This window comes from Excalfactoria chinensis, chromosome 7 (genome assembly GCF_039878825.1).
Source record: "Excalfactoria chinensis isolate bCotChi1 chromosome 7, bCotChi1.hap2, whole genome shotgun sequence".
Classification (NCBI taxonomy): Eukaryota; Metazoa; Chordata; class Aves; order Galliformes; family Phasianidae; genus Excalfactoria; species Excalfactoria chinensis.
In genome coordinates, this window is record NC_092831.1 from 16823384 (window position 1) to 16846966 (window position 23583).

At 37.2% G+C, this 23583-nt stretch overlaps 1 protein-coding gene across 1 annotated transcript in view; it reads right to left on the minus strand.

The window, feature by feature from the left end:
- Positions 1-23583, minus strand: part of STK39 (serine/threonine kinase 39) — an 82028-nt gene that overhangs the window by 53259 nt on the left and 5186 nt on the right. Inside the window, 9 exon segments of the mRNA XM_072341551.1 lie at positions 133-198; positions 303-351; positions 3411-3544; positions 4911-5012; positions 5113-5222; positions 8941-8996; positions 11169-11310; positions 12748-12856; positions 18182-18294. Of these exon segments, the coding sequence (XP_072197652.1) occupies positions 133-198; positions 303-351; positions 3411-3544; positions 4911-5012; positions 5113-5222; positions 8941-8996; positions 11169-11310; positions 12748-12856; positions 18182-18294 (881 nt within the window).

Consider the following 23583-nt stretch of genomic DNA (forward strand, 5'->3'; position numbering starts at 1 on the left):
GCAGAAACTATTCATCAACAGAACCTATGAAGAAATGCATAAGAAAACAGCTTAGTCACATCAACTAAAATCTAAGGCAATTAAACAGTCTCCTGCATTTGCATACCAGTCAAGAGAAATGAAAACACTCACCTTTTTTGCTCTCTGTGCTATATTAGGTGTTCTAGTGAGAAGCTTTTCAATCAGGTATTCTCTATTCTGCAAAATCAACATTTGCTAAGTTAAAAATCAGTTCAGGGGGGAAAAAAATCATGTAAAATTTAAGACAGAGCAAAATTTACTTGTAGGGTTAAACATTTTACCTTGGCTTTCTGGAAAAATTTGCATTTTAAAAGTTCTGCTGCTGTTGGCCTGAAAGATCAATAATATATTAGAACAGGAAACAAAGATCCTTCTCAGTGAATACAGTACAGGGCATTAGTTAAATAGTACGTCTCTAATACTTTTTAATTAGTACTGTATGAATGGGGAAATGAATGGTAATAGCTACTAAACTAAATCACATGTACTTACTTACCACACATGAAAAAATTAAGTTTCCCTATGGCAAAGATACCAAAAAAAAAAGAAATCAGTACCTAAGTTGCCAACTTTTGCCTTTTTTCTTCTAACAGAAATGCATTTTACCCTTAAAACAAAAGCAAGCAAATTAAAAAATAAATAAATAAATAAAAATGAAGTCAGGCAATGTGCTTCCTGAAGCGACTCCATAAATGTAACTGAACTTTGCACCACAGCAATGAAAGGGGTGATTGTATTTTCTAGACAGTAGGATCAATACCTGTTAATGGAACTCCTATTTCAGTGATGCATACAGGTATTAACAGTACTGACACTATCAACTGCTGCATCAACCAGAAAGTTATCAGGAGCACTTTAGAACTAAACAAACATCAAAACGACTGTTGTTTTGTCAAAACCTAGACATCTCAACTTTACTTGCAGTTCTGTTCAAGTCTGTTGGGTTGAAAATAGATGATCTTTGAGGTCCTTTTCAACCCAGGCCATTTTATGATTCTTCTGATCACCCTCAAGTTTATGTTTTTGATATTTCCATCAGATTTTCAGAATCTTTCAGCTACAGAAATGATGATTCTAATAAAAAGATTTATTTACCCCTAGCATCAAGGATCTAAAGCTACATACCTGGACAAAAAACTGTAATATGGTGCTGAAGACAGTGATGGAGAGAAAAGCTCTTGGGATAACCTAGAAACCACCAGATGTGGTTCACTAGATTGTTTTTTTAATACCACTAGGAACACAGACCCCTACCATTTTTTTTAGGTATAGCTACATTTAAGGAAGCTGGAATCTCCAAGATTCATAATTCCCAAAGAAACAGAAGCAATATTTGCTATAGTTTTTCATTTGAACTACAGCAAGACAGTGATACAGATCAGTTTAGATAAGACAGGGGAAAGCTTACCTATAGAATGTTCTGACATGAAGAAAGAAAAATCTAAGCTGCTTTATTTACTCTGAGGTCACATCTGATAAGGAAGTGAAGAAAACAGGAATAGTACATAGATCTATTCACTCCTGCTAGAAATAATGAAACTACTTGGGTTGTCAACAACAAGCATCTAATACAGACACTGGCAGTAGTTCCACAAGAACTTCTTTTGCTTCCACTCCAAGCACCTGACTCTAAAATAAAGGAGTTCTTAGTAGTGACAGTGTGTTGACTGCCATCCTGCATTGTAATTTGCATATGACCCTTGGATGGATAAAATTAAGGGGAGCCTTTTAAGAATCAGTTTCCATGTCAAATTTTGAAAGTTCTGCCTCAAATCAACAGATTTAACAGAACGAGCAAGCACATCTTCCGCAACTGATCTGACTACTGAAGTATCTGTGCCAAATTAACTCCAGACTACAAAGAAAGAGTAGCAATGACCCTATAGCACAAGAATGCTGTCACATGAAGAATAACTGGCACATAGATCTCATCACCTGTATGTGATAAGCTAACCGTTCAGTTCAGATCAAACTTTAGTATGTGAATACAACATATATGAGAACACTAATGTTTGAACACTGATGTTGGATAACTCTGGGCATTATGCCTACAAGTAAAGAAAGAAATTTTTTAAATTGTATTTTTATACCAATTTAACCTTACTCTGAAAACCGTTGGACACTGGAAACTTAAACTTTGCAGAACAGAATCACATAATTACTTGGGTATGAAGGGTTTAAAGATCATCTATTCCAATTCCACTGCCATGGGCAGAGATGCTTTCCACTAGGTCACGTTGCATATGACCTCAAACACATCCAGGGAGGGGGCATCCAGAACTTCTAGAGACAAAGATTATCCTTGATTATCCAGAACAAGATTTCATCCCTACCTATAAGCAACCGGCAAGTAGCAGTGCAAAGCTTCAAGCATTAGGATTTGTTAATAAGACCATACCCAGACATGGGAAAGACTCTTCAGATAAAGCAGAATTTAAAGGATTTAAAGAATTTAAAGAATAAGGATGGCGCTATGTAATTTTTATTTCTTTCCTTAATCACACGTATTTTCTAGTATTGTTGCTGCCATCTTTCCAACTTGAAGGCTACATATCCTGGGCTCAGTGCTAGTGGAACACCAGCAAAGACCTACACACTCACTCAATCAATCTCTTCAGACCAATCTCTTTCCCCCCAGCCCAGAAACACCAGATACAAGAATTTTAAAGTGATACACTAAATGTTTGCTGGAAATAATGTTATTTAGAATCTGCCTTCACCTCTTCAGCAAAGAGGCCTATGAATATGGGCCTGCACAGAAACAAAGAATAAATGGTTTGCACTGGGAACCAAGGACCTGAGCAATAGATTTTTAAATAGATGCTTAACATTCCTATTATCTTGGCTACCCCATTCACCAAGAAAATAGCCTACAGTAACTTTATAAACTCAAAACAAGCTAGGAGCATCCCATCTCTGGTTACAAAAATATCTCTTAATAAAAAATTTTTTTCAGAGACATTTCATTTAAAGGCAATACTAAGTTTAGAAAAAGCAAGTACTAAAGTACTAATTTTTAAAGGTAAAGAGGTCATAATATTTAGTTAACAATAGTTCTGTCTGATCAACCTAAACAGTCTTGTTGGATTTATGGACAATACCAAGATGTATTATACCAAGATCTTGCCAGTAATGAAAAAGATATAGAGCATGGACTGTTTGATCAGGACAGAATATGTAAATACAAGCAAATGAGGTTAACAGAAGAAAACGTAAGTGACAATTAAAAGGCAACTTCTTCAAGATGAAGACACTGATGATTGATATCTGCAAAGGCCAACCCATACTCTAAAGGGCAACGATATTTAAATATCAGAACTGTAAACAGTCTCTATACTTTATTAAAAAAAATAAAAATAGTTACACTGTACGCTGCAATGGAGACCTACCTTTTGGAAGGATCTTTTTGAAGGCATAGAGAAATTAATTTTCTAAAGGATTTGCCATATTTTTTCATCATCTCCTTGTCCTCTACACCAGTTTCTAATGTGGGAGGGTCATTTTGCAGCGTCAGCATTAACACCTACAGTAAACCCAAGAAAAATTACTGTAAGTAAAGCCGAATTAGAAGATGTATAAGTTAAGGGAATAACTGCTCTTTGGAGTATGTACATTTTTAAATATCTTGGTTTACAACTAAAACAAAGTAATGCTAAACATCAAAATAGCATTTCTACACAATCCTCAGAGCAATTAGCGGTATAACTTGTGTAAATAAATACATTAAAAATCAATAATACAAACACTACTTTACAATTCCCCAAAGAAATGAGAACTCATGGACTCCAAAATACTGGAAAAACAACAAAAAAACAACAAAAAAACAACTAACTTCTGCCTGGGTGCTGCAGCATGACTGGACATAGGACTTCTGAGAGGAATATGGACAGGTAAGAGTGAAGCAGAAGAGGAACAGTAAGCAAGGTTGCTGCAATCAGCGTTTCCACAGCACAAATTAAGAAAATACATAACACTTCAGTGAAACACTGCAAGATCTAAAGTATTTCTGACCGAAGCTTATGGCGGTCTTATGCCTGAATCTTCCTGAAGCAGATGTCTGAATAACAAAATACATTTTCTTAAGTCTTATGCCTGAAGCTTATGCCTGAATAAAAAAATGCGTTTTATTATCAGAAGAGCCTCAAAGCATAACTGGTAAAAGAATGAATATAAGTTGGACACCATTCTACAACACCTTTTCAGAGACAGTGCTTTATACAGTATAGCAATTGCGATAAAAGTAAGCATCTTAACATTACAGATGTGTATCTTCTCAAATTTGAACATTCACAATTCATAGTCACCACAAGAATAACAAACATCATCAGCCACAAGGTTTTTTGGTAGCTGCTTTTTGTATGTTTGCTGTGGAGAGCAGAGGAGGGTGGACTTTTTCCAAAGTAGGCTCCCCTGAAAGGCTACATTGTCCAAACTCTTCTTAAAGCAACAGCTCAAAACTCATTTCAAGAAAGCTCTCAGTTACTATCTTTATCAGAAAGAATGAAAAATACATAAACCATTAACAAATGACCAAACTGAGACAACACTTTTCATTTTTAAAGGGTAACTTAAATTCTAAGTTTCCTGGTTTGACAAAATGAACTGCAGGTATCAGATACCAGACTTGCAATTCCATACAACCACCTGCACACTTTTCCTGAAAACCTCTATATTGTACTATTTTAAAAGCCAACAGGCATAAAAACAGAATCAGGAAGAGCTGCCTTTATAGTTATTATTTTCCTCTGAAGTGAATGAAATACAAAGTAAATGCTAGTAATAAAGGCCCAAAGTCCAGCTTTATTGGTCTTTGCCTTGTACGTCACACAGCTGCCTACACATCCTTAAAAATCCAGAACATTTCAACATTAATATAAAGTGACATTTACTTTCATAGGAGGATATTTGTGATAAGGCGCCGCTCCTGTTGCTAACTCAATGGCTGTTATCCCAAAACTCCACATATCAGCCTTGAAGTCATAACCTCGCACCTGGAATAAAGCCAGAAAGGAAAAACAAAGCAGTGATACCTGAAGTTCTACAAATTAAAGACCAGGTGATTCTATTTTTGTGTTTATGTGTTTGTAATACCTGCTCCATCACTTCAGGGGCCATCCAACATGGAGTACCAACAAATGTTTTCCTTACTTTGTTACGAGTCATATCACCTCCTGTAGCTAAAAATGCACTAACACCAAAATCTGGGGAATAAGAAAAAAAAGTTATAGCCAGTTAAACTAATAGTAACAAATCAAAGTTTACATACAGTAGAAATAGCCAATTCTCTTGAGATCAAAGAGCCACAACTGAAAAAAAGGAAGACATCCATTCTCAGGAATTAAGATAACAAAATGCACACAGGAGCCACTAATCAACATATGCTCTTAAAAGGTCATTAACTGCCTATGTTCATTTAGCAAAGTCAACATATCAGCTAGACAGGCCAGAGGCATTTGTCATGATACGGTATTAATTTATGTTGTCTCTGGACCAAAGAGATTTTTCAGTTAGTTGGACTGCTGCTGGTAAAACAGTTCTATTCCATAACTAACATGTACTTTGCAAAAAAACACTGCTCAAAGAATGCATAAACATTTTCAGGCTGGGTACTCTTAGCCCTTAAAATTTTACCTTTTACATTTATTTTCCAGCAGTAATTCCTCAGCTGCCTTGACTATATTCTTTTTCCTTCCCAAATTATCAGCAGAGATTACATAACTGAAGTATTTACTTCCATTTTAACCATGGCAAACCTATGGAACCCTCTAACTCTATGGAAAGGGGTTGTTGGGGTTTTTTTGGTTTGCTTTTGTGTAAGAGGTTGTTTATTTTTTTTAAGCTACAACATTAGAGAAGAGTCTGTTCCAGAAACACTGGACAGGCACACAGAGTCCACACGGTCACTCCCCACTATTAATTTTTTCCAACAGCCAGAACACAGTGTGCATTCTGAACTGCCCTTGTGGTCTGGATCTGGGGACTTTACCATTACTTTCCATTAAACAACCATTACACATGGAATTCTGGACCCCTTCTACATCATTAAAACACACAGAAATACAATAGACAAAGGAGAAGTAAACCACAAACAATATATCATTTTTTTAAACTTTCCCCACAGCTTATCTGATAAATAAGAACAAATCATTTTCCCCCAAAACTCTGTAAGTTATAAATTAAAAGAATTTCATTTGAATTTCTGAAAAGAGTGAACCAGCTTCAGAAAAACCTACTTCAAATTCTGAATGTCCTAAAATCAACACCGTTATTTGTAACTATTTTTTGAAGAATACTGCATATGAAGAAAAACTGTATAAGCAGAAAGCAAAAATAAACAAGTGAGATACAAAAAAAAACCAACAAAAAACAAAACCCATGTCTTTTCAGTACCAAAGACAAATAGTTTGTATCAGATAATGGTTTAAAAGTCCTTCCAGGAACTGGGATGCACAGTTCTGACAATCTTTGAAAAAGACAAGCCACGATACAGAAGAGGAGGGAGGCAAAAACAAACCAAAACCCTATCTTGTATATGCTTCGAAATTGAGCTTTTGTGACACCTCACTGGAAATGAGGCGATAAGCATTTAATCAAATCAAACAAACATTTTGCACTACAATTCTAGCCAAGCAATATACACTTCTGAAAAGAAAAAGAATGCTTCCATGGCTCTTCAGTAAAAACAAGACATTCATGTCTCATTCCAGACATAGCTTTCACAAATACACATTGCTTAACAGACATGATTCCTCAGTGGCAAGCTTTCTATCACATAGCAGACACAGTATAAATCAAGAGAAATTTCATGAAGAGGATAGGTCAATACATTACAAGGAAAGAGCTGAACAATCTAGTGTTAGGTACTAGAAGTCACAATCTCTTTGTTGTATGCTCTTCATTTCATCTTATTTCTGTTCCTTTGCTGGTTTCTTAGATATTTTGACCCCCTGTAGGCAATTCAGGTTTAGAAGGCTGTAACCCTGATGAAGTACCGATCATCTTGTTTGTCCAAGACATCAGATCTTACAGTCCCAACAGGTTTAATAAAGGCAGTATGCCTGAGGAACTGTAGCAAATATTTAACATTTTATTTGTGAACAGGAAGCCTAAAATTTCCTGCTCTGTACAGAGGAATTTGGTAGTTGAAAAATAAGTACACCCAATTTTAAACAGAACAGGAAAAAGAATGCTTTCCTCTTTTCCTCTAGAGACACTGTGTAGACACTGTAAAGAACCTCTGAGGTCTGTAATCAGAAGTCTCTGTGGAGCTATTCCACTTCTTTGAAGAATATACAGTCTACTCAATTTCTTTGAAGATTGTATGGTTTTTGACTTCTGTACAAAACCGTTTGTCAGAGAAACACTAGGCTGGGCTTCATTCCTGAATAACAGAGCCTCCAAATAAATTAACTGCTAATGGACAACTGAGTTTTCAAATGCTACTTGTTATATTAGCAGTATGAATTACAGATATACATTTTTATAATAGAAACTTGTTGTGCGGCAGAATGAGCAGTCAAAAGACATACAAGTTCTTCCAACAAACTAAAAAGAAGCCAGAACATAACAGCTAGATTACAAATCAAGTATCTATTCTTCAATGATTAAAGGGGATTTTACTTCATCAGGGCAAAAAAGAATTAACAAGAATTGCAGCCTCTGGCATTTAAACTACCTTTCAGTTAGCGTGCAGTGTTCAGCTGCCCCACACCAGGAACAGAACAAGTCTGATATTGCTACACATTTTAGCTGAAATTCTGAAGTAACCTGGTATGGAAACAATACCTGACAGAAAGACACATTCCATGTATCTATTCAGCTACTGAAACTCCTCAGTTCTGCATGCCTTAGCAGCACAATAAAAACTTCAGATGCCTATAGCAAAAAGGAGGAAAAGATCAAGAAACTACATGCTAGAGCTGAACTACAAAAAGATAAATTAAGCTCCTGCTGTCTCAGTAATCAGATAACTTTCAAGCAGATTTAACTCTGTGAAAGTTTTAATGAGAACTCAACAGCTTTTTCTTCAGACTGGTCACGAGATTCTCTTTGAACTTTTTTTGTTACTATATTCAATTAAGTGGGTTATCTGGACATCTACTCCTTTAGACTATTGAAATTCTGGAGCACAATTTGCTCAAAGCACTATAGAAAATGAAGATGACTGCAGGGTACAAACAAGCGAATAAATAAATATTAAATTCATAAATAAAATTCAAGCCTGTAGAAATGACTAATTTTAAAAGTCTGGAACTCCAGTAGAAGAATTAAAGCTGGCTCAGCTGCCAGATAATCTTTTCCCTTCCCATTCCATAAACATCAGTCCCTAAAATATTCAAGCCCTTCACAATGCAAGTTTACACAGAACTCTGAAAGTATCTTTTATATGAAACAAATTTCAGTTACAGCCATTCTTACTACTGAGTGCTACTAAACACTAAGGTTTCATCCCTTGGACATGAGTTATAAACTGTTAAGGTCCATGAGTTACTCCTGGGGAAAACACTAAAAAACCTCTCAGTGAAAAGTCTTGTACATCAGTGACTACTTTAAAGATAGGGTCTTACAAAAGGGCAACACATAAAATTTTTCAATCCCCGCTATTAGAATTACTTCCAGAAATACTTCATTAAATAAACCTAAAAATAAGAATTGCCACCATTTGCAATTGCTTGAAGCTATGAGCTTACAACAAGAGAGCACTGATGTTTCCTGATATATTTGATTGGACACAAAAATACTGAATAATTTCTAACTCGTATACATCATTAAGCAAGCATTCTAAAACTGGACAACCTGCAGCTGTGGTGCTTCAAATGGAATAGTTAAAAGTCAACAAAAAAACTTGTATCTGTTGCCTCTACACCGTCTGTAAATTACTTTTTAATTTAGCCACTACCCCTATACCACTGCCGTTACCTGCTATTTGTACAGAACCATCTTCACCCAGAAGAATGTTGCCAGCCTTCAAATCTCTAGAATGTACAAATAAGAAGTTACCTTTATGTTAGGAATACATAAGATCATTTTTTATGTTTAAAAAAAAAAATAAAAAAAATACCCCTTCATATTACTTAATTTCACAAGATAGCACTTGAAAAAGCTTAAAGGCAGGAACAGGAAATGAAGTATAAAATGTAATTTATTTACAATAGAACAGAGTGCAGAATAAATTCATGAACTCCATCTTTCTAACGTAAAGCCACACATACGGCCTTGGCACAAAATGAGCAGAATTCAGGGATACATTTTTAGAACAAGTATTGAGGTCCAGCTCTTTTGCCTCCTTTTACAAGTATAACCTCACAACCTTTCGGACCTTTAGAGCAAGAATGAACACTTCCTTACACCCAAATGCATCACCAGTGGGAGGGAAAAAAAAAGTTGTTGCCATTGACCTGTTCAGAGAAGAGATTTATCTTCAAGAAAGATAAATGGTAAATACGCTCTAGATTTCTACCCAATGAAGTTTTATTTTTCTATGGCGTACCACAATGAAAAACTACTTGAAACTCAATCTGTCAAGAATGTGGTGTATTCTTAAACATCAACTACCTGTCAATGTAATATACCACTCATAGATAACTCAGATTAAAAAAAATAATAATAAAAAAATCTGGCTTCTGGGAGGCTTTAATTGATTTGATGTTTTGGTTTACTTTTTTTTTTTTCCTTAATAGAAACATATACCCCATTCTTAATGCACAGGACAAATCTTTCATACATAAAATAACATTACACTTTCCAAGACTTACTGAAAGTAATAAACATTTTGGTATTGAATAGTAACATAACCTGCTTCCTCTTACATACAGGAGAATGCATTGAAACAACAAAATAGAATCCATTAATTTGGGGAACATCTCCAACTGGCAACTACTGAGTAAAAAAAGCACTCCCTGACCTATCACAGCTTTCACCTACAAAATGCAAGGGTTAAATGAAGGTGTACCACATTCTTTAGATCAACACTTCAGTGGTATTGCAGTTTATAAACTAGATGTTACAAAAAGGAGATATCTCACACACAATAAGGAGCTTTATCTCTTAAGTGTCTTCAAATAGCTACACAGGCAATGTGTATTCCCAAATATGATCTAAAAGGGTCCTGTTATCTCTAAAAGCTGATGGATATTCCTTCTGCAGCAACATCAGCTTAATAAAAAACTTCAAATTAAGTTTTATGACAGATCTTTGGAATTCCAGAGTAGAAGGTAATTACTCTTTATTTCTCCATTTATCTCAATTTTCTCTCTGCAAAAGGAGGAAACTTCGTAATTTACATCAAAGGCAGTTCATTTATAGGATGGGACATAAGCAGTACATCAGAAGTACTATTACTCTGCTACATCTCTATCAACATTATTTTCAGTTCTGACTGCAGTGTGTTTTGTGTTTTCTTTTTTTAATCTTCTCTTGTAAAGACTAGTTCTAGAAACAGAGAGCCCCTTGTTGGCACTTTCACTAAACAGCAAATTCACTGCAGTAAAATTAGTCAGGGAGGCAATTCCTTCCAACTTCCAAACAGTGGAAACAACATGCTGATCACTACAGTACGTATGCATAGATTACCCCAGGGCATCTGAACAATTTATAACGAGGGAGCCAGCAGAGTGAGAACACACAGAAGAAAATCATTTAGATATGCATATGCTAAGATGCAGTTTTCATATCAGTCCCAGCTTCATGTTTGGTCATAAGGAGACATCTTTGCAATAGTATAAGACAATACTGACTATCGGAAAGAAATACATTTCACATTTATACAGAATTGTCCAATTGCCTCAGATAATGAATGGGTTTATTATGCAACACAATACACAACTATAAGCCACAGACCACACCACAAACTAAAGTCAGATTCAGTCTCTGGAGTACCAGCAATTACAGGAATGTAGACCAGTTTTTGCAGACTTAGCACAGCACAGACCTATCTTAACTATAAAAAGGAAAGAGAATTAAGTACAGAGTATCAGTGACAAAATACAGTCAAGATAATAGCAGCTGCCTGAGCATTACCATTTAGGAATTACTGATTGCATTCAAGCAATAAAATTTGCTTAACCAAGCAACTGCAGCAGACCAGTATCAATAGCACCCTATACATGCAACTTTGAGAATATTTTTCACTGTGTATATGCTCCTACCTGTGAATTTGTCCATTCCTGTGCAGATAGTCTAAACCTTCCAAAACCTCCTTAAGAATTGTTGCTATTATTGGTTCTTCAAGGACACCATTTTTGTGCTCTCCTCTGTTGACAATATACTTTATTATATCAAGCATCGAACCTATATTGCAAATCCAGGTAAGAAAAAAAAGACATTTCAGATTCTTGAAGAAAACATATTTCTACATTCTCTCCTTGATATTTAAGTTTTCAACTAACTAGTTCTTAGAATAAAGCACACCATACTTCCATTCAAACGAGATACAAGAGCAATGTTTTGTGCCAAAAATATGGTAACTGTTCCATTACAAAGACCTGCTTGCTAAGCTACAAGTCTAAACCAAATTTAAACAGACAAATACACCAAACATGGTTTGGTTTATTATGAAGCTTAAATTACAGTTCATGAATTTATGATGTAGGATAAACGTGTACCTGCAAGACTAGGAGATAATCTTTGAAGACAACTATTGTCTACATTCCTACTGACATGCAGCTTGACAATGAATTTCAGTTATTGCTAATTTCAGGAATCTCCTATCTCCTGATAGATTCCTGGATAGATATCCAGGTGCTTTTCAACACTGCATAGTACATTCCTCTCAAAAAAAATAAATCAAAATCACTGGTTCCTCTCTGTGCCTGCTACTGAGTGAATAGAACAAGAGAACTGAATAATTCAAACAAATGTGATGCAACAGAATGAGGACTTCCCCCACACTTTCTAGCATAATGATAAAGATGTCTGTTGCCAACAAGTCTACTTTTGAAGAACATCATGTAGCAAGCAGGACCATCTTATTTTGGAGTTTCATTTTTCTAAGCCTAAAGTGCATTCAGTTCAGTCCCTTTTGCTTCTTCCAGAACCATGTAAAGCTTTAATACTATTCATTAATACCACTCAAAAAACCCAAAACTGTATCATCATATCATAGTATCATAGTATCGTGTGAGTTGGAAGGGACCTTAGAGATCATCGAGTCCAACTCCCGGGTTTCGAGCCCCCTGTGTAGCGAAGCGGCACTTCTACCCCTGCGCCACAGGGGGGATTCGAACCCGGGCCCTCCAGTGCCGCAGGCAGCAGCTTAAACCACTGCGCCACTGGGGGCACACATACTGTAGAACGTGTTCAGTTAGTTCAGGCAATAAAAATGATTCAACATGTGTAAGGCCTGTCCTACGAAGAATCTTTCTTGAATAAGGAATTTTTAAGAAGTACTTCTAAATAGAGAAGATTTGTAATTTTTTTAAAAAAAGGCACATTGACAGAAGTGACTTAATTCTCACCATTACTTTTACCAACCCAGCCTTAATAGAGAGCTGCAATGAAATGACTTACAATAAAAAGATAGCAATTTCATCAGCTGAATTAATCCCACCAATTCTTAGTATGTAATATCAATATTTCTATCTCATTCAGCATGTCTATGTCTTAAGATCCATCCTATTAAGACTCTTGCCCTCCCCCTGCTTGGTTTAGGTTAATTAACTCAAAGAACACATGCCAGAAAATTCATACAATTTCCTTGCAGCTAAACAAGTAAATGCAGTGACTTACCCCCACTTAGCAGCTTCATAACCAGCCAGAGCTCATCCTTCACCACAAATGATGTATAATAGGTCACCACATTGGGGTGATTGCATTGACTCATTGCTTGAATTTCTTTCTGTAAGAAATACAAAGCCCAGCGTAACACAGACAGCTATCAGTTCTGCTTGTGTCAAGTATTTAATTCCAAAGTGAAATACTATAACAGAACTGAAGTATGCTAAGAAGATGCATGACAGCACTGAAATTCTTCAATTTACCTATGGATCTATACACAAGATCAAGCATTATTGAAAGAGCACAAGAAATGCTTGGCCAGGAGATACAGATCCAATTGCAACAATTTTCTTCTGATATCAGCTGAGAAGTTATTTTTAAAGTCCCACATTTTGAATGAGCAGCCTCCAATAGGAGAAGATGTAGATACAGGCTGGACAACAGAACACAAGGGTGATCAAAACCTACTGCCTTTCCTGTCCAAGAGCAATACAAAAGGATTGAATCGGAGCAAGAGGGAAAGAAAGACGGAAGGACAAAATACACAGAATCACTGGCCTGGCTCCGCTTACTGTGAGATGGACAGATGGTCCACCTTGTCAGGCAAGCAAACAGAAGTGGAACAGGAACAATTACTGTTACAGACTGAAAGTCTAAGGAAACAATTGAGCAGAGGAAGACACAGTTACCAAAATATGCGCAATGATGTGGGACTACCAAGTAACACCAAACACAGCTGTATGCATTAAAAATGGCAGTCTTGTATCTTTCAAGTAAGGCTTTTTTTTCTATTCAGTCTTTCATATAACTGTTCTGCTGCACCTTTCTGGTTGTTCTAATTGTCCTGACAACTCCTGACATGGAAGCCTTTGAGCTTCCTCTGAACCTAAGTATCAGGCTTCAAAGCAGTTTTAGTTCCTATAGTCCTACCTCTTTCCTCCCTCTCTGCTTCTGGCCATGCAGCCCTAATCCATCCCTAGCATCAGAGAACGTACTCCAAGAGTGAGAGTCAGTCCAGGAGTCAACCCAGCTAGAAACTGAACTCTTACCCTTCCCCCCTTCAGGGGAACCCAGGCTATGCTAGCTCACTAGTGCTCACTCAAAGCTACCACAAGGACAGTCCTAATTAGGTGCATTAAATCTACCTATAGATACCATTTTGAACTTCCAGCCTCATTTTAGTGACTGTTTTAAAAACTTTTTCAGTGAGCTACTTGCAATGCACTCAAATCACAGCTCCTTGACAATAAAATGTTATCTATGGCATTAAAAACTAATTTAATCTTATGTCTGTTGGTGATTGAGTCAGACTGTAGCAGCTCACATTTCAGCTAGCCATGTTGTCAAGAACCCTCCTCCCCAGACAGCTTCTAAGCCCCAAACCACGGCAGGATGAATGCCTGTATAGCCACCTAACCAAACAATTTACAACATAGCTTTTTAGTTTTTTGTATGTTTTCAGGTGGGACACAATAGGCAGCTAAAAGGGGAGAAGAAACATACACACTTCCCTTTCACAGCAGATGCACCAACCTAAATGTAAAGTAAATTACTGCTCCGTTTTCTCAGCTTAGCTATCCATACTAACCCTAAGTATAACTGTCCCATTCTATAATACTGTTTCACTCCTTATACTAGTTTATTGCATTACCAGCAGAGGAAAGCTATGATTGTTCACAAACTCTGCCTGCTGCTAATGGAAAGCACTTTGAATGTTTTGGCTGTGTGCAACAACTGGTGGCAAGAAGCAAACTATTACAGTAGCCACGGCCTGCATCTCAGCTTTGGTGACTTTTCTCAAATGAGTATTAGCAAAACAAAGTAGAAAGCAGCCCATGTGGGGAAAAAAAAAAAAAAAAAAAAAAAAAAAAAAAAAAAAAAAAGGGATTAAATTTTGGTGGGAAGTAATAATTTGTAGAGAACGGTTGGATGGTTGGGATGTTTCGACTCGATGATCCTGAAGGTCCTTTCCAAACTAAACAGTTTTATGATTCTAATTTCAAACACTCAATTCTGTACAGCCTCTATCATAGTTCAGAAAAGTAAGCCTCCACAAACGTCAGTTATTTGGCTGAGGTCCATGCTATGCACAAGTGGAGAAACATCTACTTAAAACATACAGCCTGCAGAACAGTTTGTAGCAGGATGTCCAGGTGAATGCCCAGAGGTAGTCTCCACATTCACATAGCTTTCGACATTTGCTGTAACAAAGCTAGAGAGGCATTGAAACTTGCAAGTATTTCTCATCCCTCTGCTTCTGCACTTCTTCCCCCTTTGATCTTTAAGGTCTGTTCCAACCTGAGCAGTTCTATGATTTGTGCTAGCATAAGTGTTTGTGAACTGCATCAGGAGCCATGCCCAAGTTAAAAGCTAATTTCTTTTCAGCCAGGTGATTTCTGGCCCTGTTTCACTGATCAGTTGCACAAAAATGTGCCTGCCTAAGGGCAGGTGAGTGACACAGCAATAAGCAACTGTGAGACATCTACTTCTGGTGCTAAGCTATGGTATTCACAGGACCAGGCTCCAGCTCCAAGTGGCCAGGCAAGGTGACACAGTTCTGTAGGCACTTCCTGAAAGACACAGACATCTGGCACATAACCATTCAAAGATTAGACATGATTTGTTAGGGGCTCCTCCAAAGACCCCAACAGTCCAGAAATACATACTCAAATTCCTTGGTGAAAGACAAATCTTGATATAGCTGTGTAAGGGCGTTTATATAAAGCCTCCACTTTACTGTTATTGACCAGCTCCATCAGTGCCATATTTATCTGACAGCACTCCACTGTAATAGCTAAGCCCTGTAAAGGATATAGGAGCTCCCCTTCCTGAGAACACGTAATACTCACTCTCTTAAAGGCCATCCACACAACATACAGTAGGTTTACTGCTGTAATGAACATACAGACATTTCAAAACAACATTCCATTCACACTGTCCTGCGTCTCAGTGAGAGCACATGCAGTAAGCCATTCTGTGGATGTGTGTGTTTTTATCTTGCTGGCTTTTGTCAAGTTTTGTTGCTTTTGTTTTTAAAAGAGGTATGGAGATGGGAGAAGATATCCTGTCAGGGCAGTACTAAGGACAGGAACTTCTTCCTTAGCTTCTGGGGCTATGTTACACTCAGCTTACAATACTGAGAACAGAGCACATAGTAGGAAACAGAGTAGTGAATTTCAAGAGTTCGGCTGTTAATGTAACTTAAAAATTATTTAAATCCCTCCCCACTGCTTTTTCTATTGTAATTGACACTGGCCCAAAAATTAAGTCTGCTTATGAAGACACCAAGCTTGCTGCATTTTCCCATGTCTCTGAAGCCATAGAGCAATGAACACGAAGGATGCATGTGCATGCTATCCAGTTATTCAACAGCAGAAATTACACTAAACAGCATGTTTAGAGAGCACTTCTAAAGTATCCCAATACTAACAAAAAGTGATTAGAAAAAACAAGCGATTGAGGACTGAGAAGACTCAAAAGTATTAAAGAAAAAACAAAAACCTCAAGGGCATTCTAAACATTTAACCAACTGGAAAACAAAAGTTAGCAAAGCTATAATGACAGTTTTGAAAGTAAATTATTCCCTTTTCCAGAATAACATCATTCTTAAAGAAAACTTAAGTCTCTATTAGAAACGAGGCTGAATAAGAACACTTTCACTGAAAAAGAAATAGTTTTGTAATTTTTGTATATTCTTACATATGCATAAGCATACAAAGAAACCACATATGGCCTTTTTCCCTATTCTGCTAAAAAGGTATTGAGCAAGTCAGAATTTATATTCAGCTCAAAAAAGACTAACAAATAAAAAAAAGAAATCTTAACGCAGAAAAACATGAATTGGCTTTTGTTTTATAAAAGGCTATCACAGACACTTGTCTTTGTACCAAATGAAAGCAACATGTGTCCAGAAATTCACCAGACAGTGGAGATAACTCAGCAGTGAGAATAAGTAGTTGTTAAGGTAACCATTTACAATCTGTTAACTAACTGTCATCACCTCTCTATACAGTCTGGACATCTCTTCCAGAGTTTCAGCAGTTTTAGTGTATTTTTTGTTCCTGTTCTTGTATTGTTGTTTTTGTTTGTTGTTTTTTTTTTTAAATTATTGCAACTTTTTAGTTCATGATTCCCATTATTCAAATTCTGCCCAAATAGACCTAATGTTTGACCATACTACATTAATCAGTATTTTTGCTTTAACAGAATGTTCTTTATGGGCTGTAGTAATTTATCATGGCGCAGCACCTTATGCAGAATTTATCTTTGTGTTTTTATCTGAGAGAAATCTCACTACCTCAGAGGTAGCTTCCACTACCACAATCTTCATAAAAAAAAACAAAACACAAAAAACCAAAAAAAACAACAAAAAACCCACAATGCCCCATAAAAGCTGTTACATAAACTGAAGGCAAATGCCATCAATCACCAGGGGAAGAGCATTTTGGGTCCTCTCCTGTAAACAAGCCATTTTTTTCTGAAGAAACTGGATGGACCGTACCCTCTGTATCAAATTCAAGATATCTTTTGCACTGGCAATTCCCTGCTGAGGAGATCATTTCCTTCAGAGGCAGGAATTTCTGCATTAGAAAAAGCCCACAGTCTCTATGCAGAAGTATAACCTGTGGAACAGAAGAGAGTGTTCTCACTTTTAGAATGGTTCTTGGTCCTTTGATTCTTGCTATGTGTAAATAAGCAACAGTCTTGTAAACACCTGACTAGGAGCAATATGAGGTAAAGAGTGGTTTGGGCTTTTATTTGTTTGTTTTGGATGTTTTGAGATTTGTGATTTTGCCTATATTGCCATGCAGTGCAGAAGAAACAGCCTTGTAGTCCTTTACAGGTCCCTCCCTCCTCCGATCAGTAACCCAAACAAACAACATTCCTCAAATGGTTTGCTAACACCTATTGGATAAATGTGTGCTATTAGCTGTTGCCAGAGTTTTCTCGTGTACATGGCAACGTAGCCATTCTTAGTTTTCCCCACAAAATGTATTATAAAATACTCAACTTTTTATTTTTTACTCTCATTTATGGTGCTTTAAACATTAAGGAGACCTACTAAATTTTGCCTTGATTTTTAATCAGTATTTAACCAATGGAAAAAAAATATATCTTCCTCACTGTTGAGGATTGGACACAATTCTCCCAAAAAATAAAACATCCGGAAAGCAAAGGAAAAGATTCTTTCTGCATTTCTCAGCACTTGGTTATCCCAACTGCACTCGTTTCTGCAGCATTAGGAAAAATATACATTTATGCAGTCTATTTAAGGGGAGAGACACACATACTTTTTAGGTTATTTCTCAGTCCTTTTCTATTACCCTGCATAAAATTTTTGCTCTCACTTTTAGACCAAGCAAATACTGAAATAGAAAACAAACAAACAAAACAAAAAACAAAAAGACCACCTCCCCGGGAATACATTTCCCTTCAATTTACTTACAAGTAACTCATCCATACTGGTTTGGCATTTTTCTAAGTTGATCCTCTTTATTGCTACACGCTCTTGCCGGGGTTTGCATAGTGCTGCCTGTACAACTGCTGTAGCACCACTGCCTGAAAAAGGACAGAAAAGAGACTTAACAAAAATATTAGTTTAAACCAGTGCCCATCATAAGAGTCTCGCACTAAAAGAAATTAAAATCTTTGGTCTGCCTTTTACAGAACTTTCCTCACACACACCTATCTTCTGTGAAGTCAGTTTGAACACTTCTCAGATACAGAACAAAAATTCTATACCTCAAAGCTTCTGTGCCATAGTCCACCAATTCCAAGACAATAACTTAAAATACTGTACTTACAAGTAACACCTACTTCCTAAATGCATTTTATATCGTTTGGGAGCCATCAGACATTTAGATACAACTGTGTCAATCAAGAACATAACTTACAGAGTTAACACGATTTTAGTATTAAATAGAGGTTCTGGGCTTCATCAAATGCTGTGATCTTTGTTGTTTCAAGTCAGCCCCTGCTTACCAGGCTTCTGTTCTCACTATGCAATGGAAAGAAAAATATCACTGTCATTCAACATGCCAAACCGTCTGTAGTTTTGTGTGTTCCTGCTCATTCATCATGATTAGATCCTACAGAAAGCATACCGATTCTCACAAAGAGCATGAGAGGCACAAATATCACACTAACAAAGGAAGGTATATGTTACATCTGTATCACGTGGTCATACGGTACACAGATAATGCTTGACAGAATAAACAAAAACACTAGAGAAAATATTAAATATATATAGAACATGCTTTATTTATGAACAGCAATAGTAAGAAGTCTCATTGCTTCTTTCATTAAACACCCATTAGCTTGGTCCCAGTCAGTACCACCTCACTACATTAATCAGATGATTGCAACTAGTATTTCAAGAGTTGTACCCTTTTCACACACCTTACAGCCACAACAAATAGAGCAGTGTGTGCTTCCCCAAAGTAATTACATCACACACATCCATGCAGAAATCTAAAATCCTCCAGTGAGCAGTTTCTACCTGTAAATCTATTTTAATATAAATTATGGATTTCTGGTACCTCACTGAGTTTAGCCACATATTATACTAGCCTGCTCATACATTATGTCCCACTTATCCTCAGTAATTGGCACGTCCTAGAGGAATACAAATTGTGAACAAAAAGCCTTTTGTTGTCAAGATCTACAAATGTGGATACAGTTACCAGTTAACTTCAAAACAACTGGAAGCTTTTCCCCCTGCACATCTGAAAATAGCACAATGCCTCATGATTGAAAGTCATTGTCCATGTTTTAATTGCTTAATAGCTCTTTGTTTAGATATTTCCATAAACTGTTAACTCATGTTTGGTGTTTTAGTTCCTTCTACTCCCTCAGTGAAAGCAAAGCTTGAACTCGGCATACAAGCTTTATTACTAAAGCTCATCTTAAAGTCTCCACAGGACTTGCTAGTCATTCTTTTGCAGGACTTTCCTCCATGCACCTTTTCTCTCTAAGCCAAATAGCATTTGCTACAAGTAGTGGAAGATCTTCACTCTCAAAATGGTTTATATGCTATTATCACATAAAAGACAAACAAAGAGTAAAAAGAAAAATTGTTGATCCACACCAGAATGAAATCCCGCCTGCTTCCTCAAGTTAAAATACAAATAATAAAATACCCCTGGCTCAGAGTCTCCAACAAGAAATGAGGAGAATGTCCATCAACAATTGGTGGGATGTGCATATGACACCACTTTGTTTTGATCCTCCTGTGCATGCATGGGCTCAGCAAGGCAGCCTTGCTGAGGAAGCTGCAGCTATGTCTCAGAGGCCTCACAATGCCCTTTGTGAGCAGGCTCATCACTACCTCTGCAGCCCTGTACAGCCCAGTGCTCCACTGGCAGCAGGAACGCCAGGATTGCCCATGCCAGCAACACTCTCCATGTTTACAGTGCCCCTAGGACTTCATTGAGTCCTGCCTGCACCTACTGGCTGGTCAGAAGAAACCACCCTCAGGTGGCTTCCCCAGTCACTTTAGAGGAAGGCAGATGAATAGAGAAGTGGCATTTACAGCAATTCATAAAGCTGTGGAGTCTGATCTCAGAATATTCAGAACCGTAGTCAGTAAGAGTCCAGTGCAAGTCACTGCTATTGTATCTGCCTTAGCTTATTTCTGTCACCTGGTGCTTCAGCCAGAAGTGCCACCTTCCAGGCATTCAGTACTGACCTCCTGTGCCACCATCATATGTTGTGCATCTCTGACATGCAATGCACTATCAAAACATTAAGAATTATTAGAATTTCCCTATTGAATGCCATAACTCAAACCCATGCCTCAACACCTAAAAAGTAAGGAAATGCTTACCACTTCCCACCACAACCTAAGAGCTCCTTCCTTAGAAAGCAACATATTCATTTATACCAGGATGATAAATAGAATGTTCTCCTTTAAAGGATAAGCCCTTTGTGCATCTTGTTCATACCCACTGACAATCCCTTTTTCTTTTACCCCTGTCAGCACCATAAAGGCAACAGCCTGCCCTGACACTTTCAGGAGAGAAACATACAGCAATGACTTTCACCCTTGCTATTCATTCAGGAACACTGAAAACACTGTTCAACATCCATACAAATCCAGACATTTCAAAGAGGAAAAAATAGAAATTTTTTAAAAAACCACTCTGGAAATACTTCTGAAAAGCTATGCAAGAAAACTGACTGTCATAGCAGGACCACAGTCTCCTTATCAGGTTATCACTTGAACTCTACCTTATGCAGCAGAATAAATTGAAGATTTGCTATTGCAAGTCATATCTTCCGCCCACCAAAAAATAGCTGCTAAAAGATTTATTGTTCATTTCTGAAGTAGCACTACAAAGAAACACTGGTGTTGATTAATTGGTTAGCGCATTTTATTGTTCCTCATTTAGCTTGGAAGTAAACACTTGGAACAACTCTAATAGAACAGGGACAAGAATGCAGTATTTTCCATGATTTCCGGATGTCACCACATAGTACATCATTCTGAGAATGGAGCAATCTGCCAACACAAAGGCAGCATTGCTCCCGCAGCCGTGAGGATCTCCAGTTAATACTGCAGTGCTGAGCTACAAAGCATCTTCAGCAAGTTCACAACAGAACATGCTTTGCTAGAACTGGAGTTTGTCACGGATGCACACTACAAGCAAAAAAAACTTCTGTTTCTGATACCACTTCTCATTGAAAAGTAGAAATGGTGAAACAATGTAAATGCTGTCACAATAATTACACTTCCATCTGGCAATTTTAAGCTAGCTCTTTTTATTAGTAACTTAGTAACTAAGTTCTTATTATTAGTCTGAAGTAGCTTAAAAAAAAAAAGAAAAAGAAAAAAAAAAAAAAAAAAAGGAAGAACGCCGCTTAAGGAATAAATAAGTTCAGTCTTATTAGTAAAATGCCTTCAAAACAAAGAAGCAAGGAGGGAAAAGTACATTTATAAATTAGCAGTGATCCTTCTCAATCAGAACACGATCCTTCTCAGAAGTCTAAAGATACAGCCCAAGCTCATGATCTTGTTAATTTCGCTTCTTCGGGTCAGAAACTATGACCAGCAAGTAAACACAATATTTTTCTGGTCTGCTAAATTAACTATTTTTGCACCACTATAATTGAACAGGTATACTTGTTACACAGTTTGCTTACAATTATAATCAATTGCACATCAATAGTTTCTGTTAAGCAAGCCCTCAGACATTCAACATTAAGATCTATATCTTTCAGATCTTAAGTTCACACAACACCTGAAAGCAAGACCAGGAACACCAAAGACCTTCCAATCCCAATGGTACATTACCATAACTCAGCTTAATGATTACACTGTGAAGTTTTTATTATACCAGCCTTCTAGAACATCCTAAAGTTTCACCTACAATTTACTTCTGAATGGAATACCTCCAAGGCGTGTAGATATTCATGGGAACAAACAATTCAGAAATCATTAATTGTAAGGACAACAGATTAATGGAGACAGCTAATATATCATACTGAAGTTTCACCAAGTCATTGAGTAGAGTCCCATGCTCAGTCAAATACTTTGGGTCAGAGGATTGGGAACGTTAACCCTATCAATGTCACAAACTTAATACATCCATTAACAAATGAACAATGCTGACTGTTGAAAAATTGCACCCAACAATTCTTCAGAGCTCTTAAAAAAACCTACCATTGTTATCAGCATTGCCAATGTCTCAACAGCATAACAGAAACTCTCAAGGAAAGCCACCTGTCAACCTCAAGTCAAATTAAACAGAAGTATGCACAGCACGCCATTAAAATTAATCTTCCCCATTATTGATGTTATCTTCTGAACCAGTAAATAACTCTGACACAGCAGCTGTTTCAGGAAATATCAAATTCCCCCCCTTGTTGTCAGGTAACCTCACAATTGCCTGCTTTTCCCTACATACTCTCCCAGGTTTTTCCTCATTGGTACATTTCCTGCCCCATTGGAGGGTCTCTCCCTCCTCCTCCACCCCCCACCCCCCACCCCACACACAAATAGCATCATACTCAGGTACACACTAAATATGACAGAATGGTGTCCAGCAACAAAGCAACAAGTATTGTGCAGGAAGAAGCAGGTAGCAGAGAAAAGAATTACACTCCTGCCACGTGATACTAGAGTTGGTGAGGAAGGCAGCAGCCAAACACTACGGATGAAGAAAGAGACAATCATTCAACAAGTTTTGGTTGCTCTTACCGTAGTTTCATTAATGCCAACACACAAAATGCTGTATGATGGAGATAGAGACAAAGAAATATGAGTTTAAAGCATGTTCTTCACTCAAGTATTTACACCAACCAGCACTGCTTCTTTCTGTCACTGCTGGATGATACTTTCTAACACCCAACAAGCTTCAGCTATGCTATCCTTATGCACAAAGACCCTTAAACTTCCCAAGAAACAGAAATCTAGCTGAGTTACCAGGATTTCATGTACCAGCAAAACTACATTGAAATTCCACCAATTCAGAAAAGCTGTCCCATCACATTTCATCAAGTGCGGCTTCATTCAGGAAAAAAATCTCGCTTTTAATTTTGGGGCACCAGTAAGTTTTCTAGTGTGATATTTATTTTCCAAGTTCAACAAGCAGATTGCTCTGCTCCTGCTCAGAAGCATCCCAGTGATTTCAGCAAATGCAAGTTATCAACAGTAACTAAAGTATCCTTATTTTTAAGCTCCATTCTTTAAGAGCCAAGAATTGCTATTATTATTACTGGAAAGAAAACCACCTTCCATCTACTGCTGCTTTGTAGCTCTGAATTATCTTGGAATGATGTGGGGAATAGGAAGAAAGAACCAGAAGAGTCACACAAGAATGAAATACAGCCTACATATGTGGTCACTAT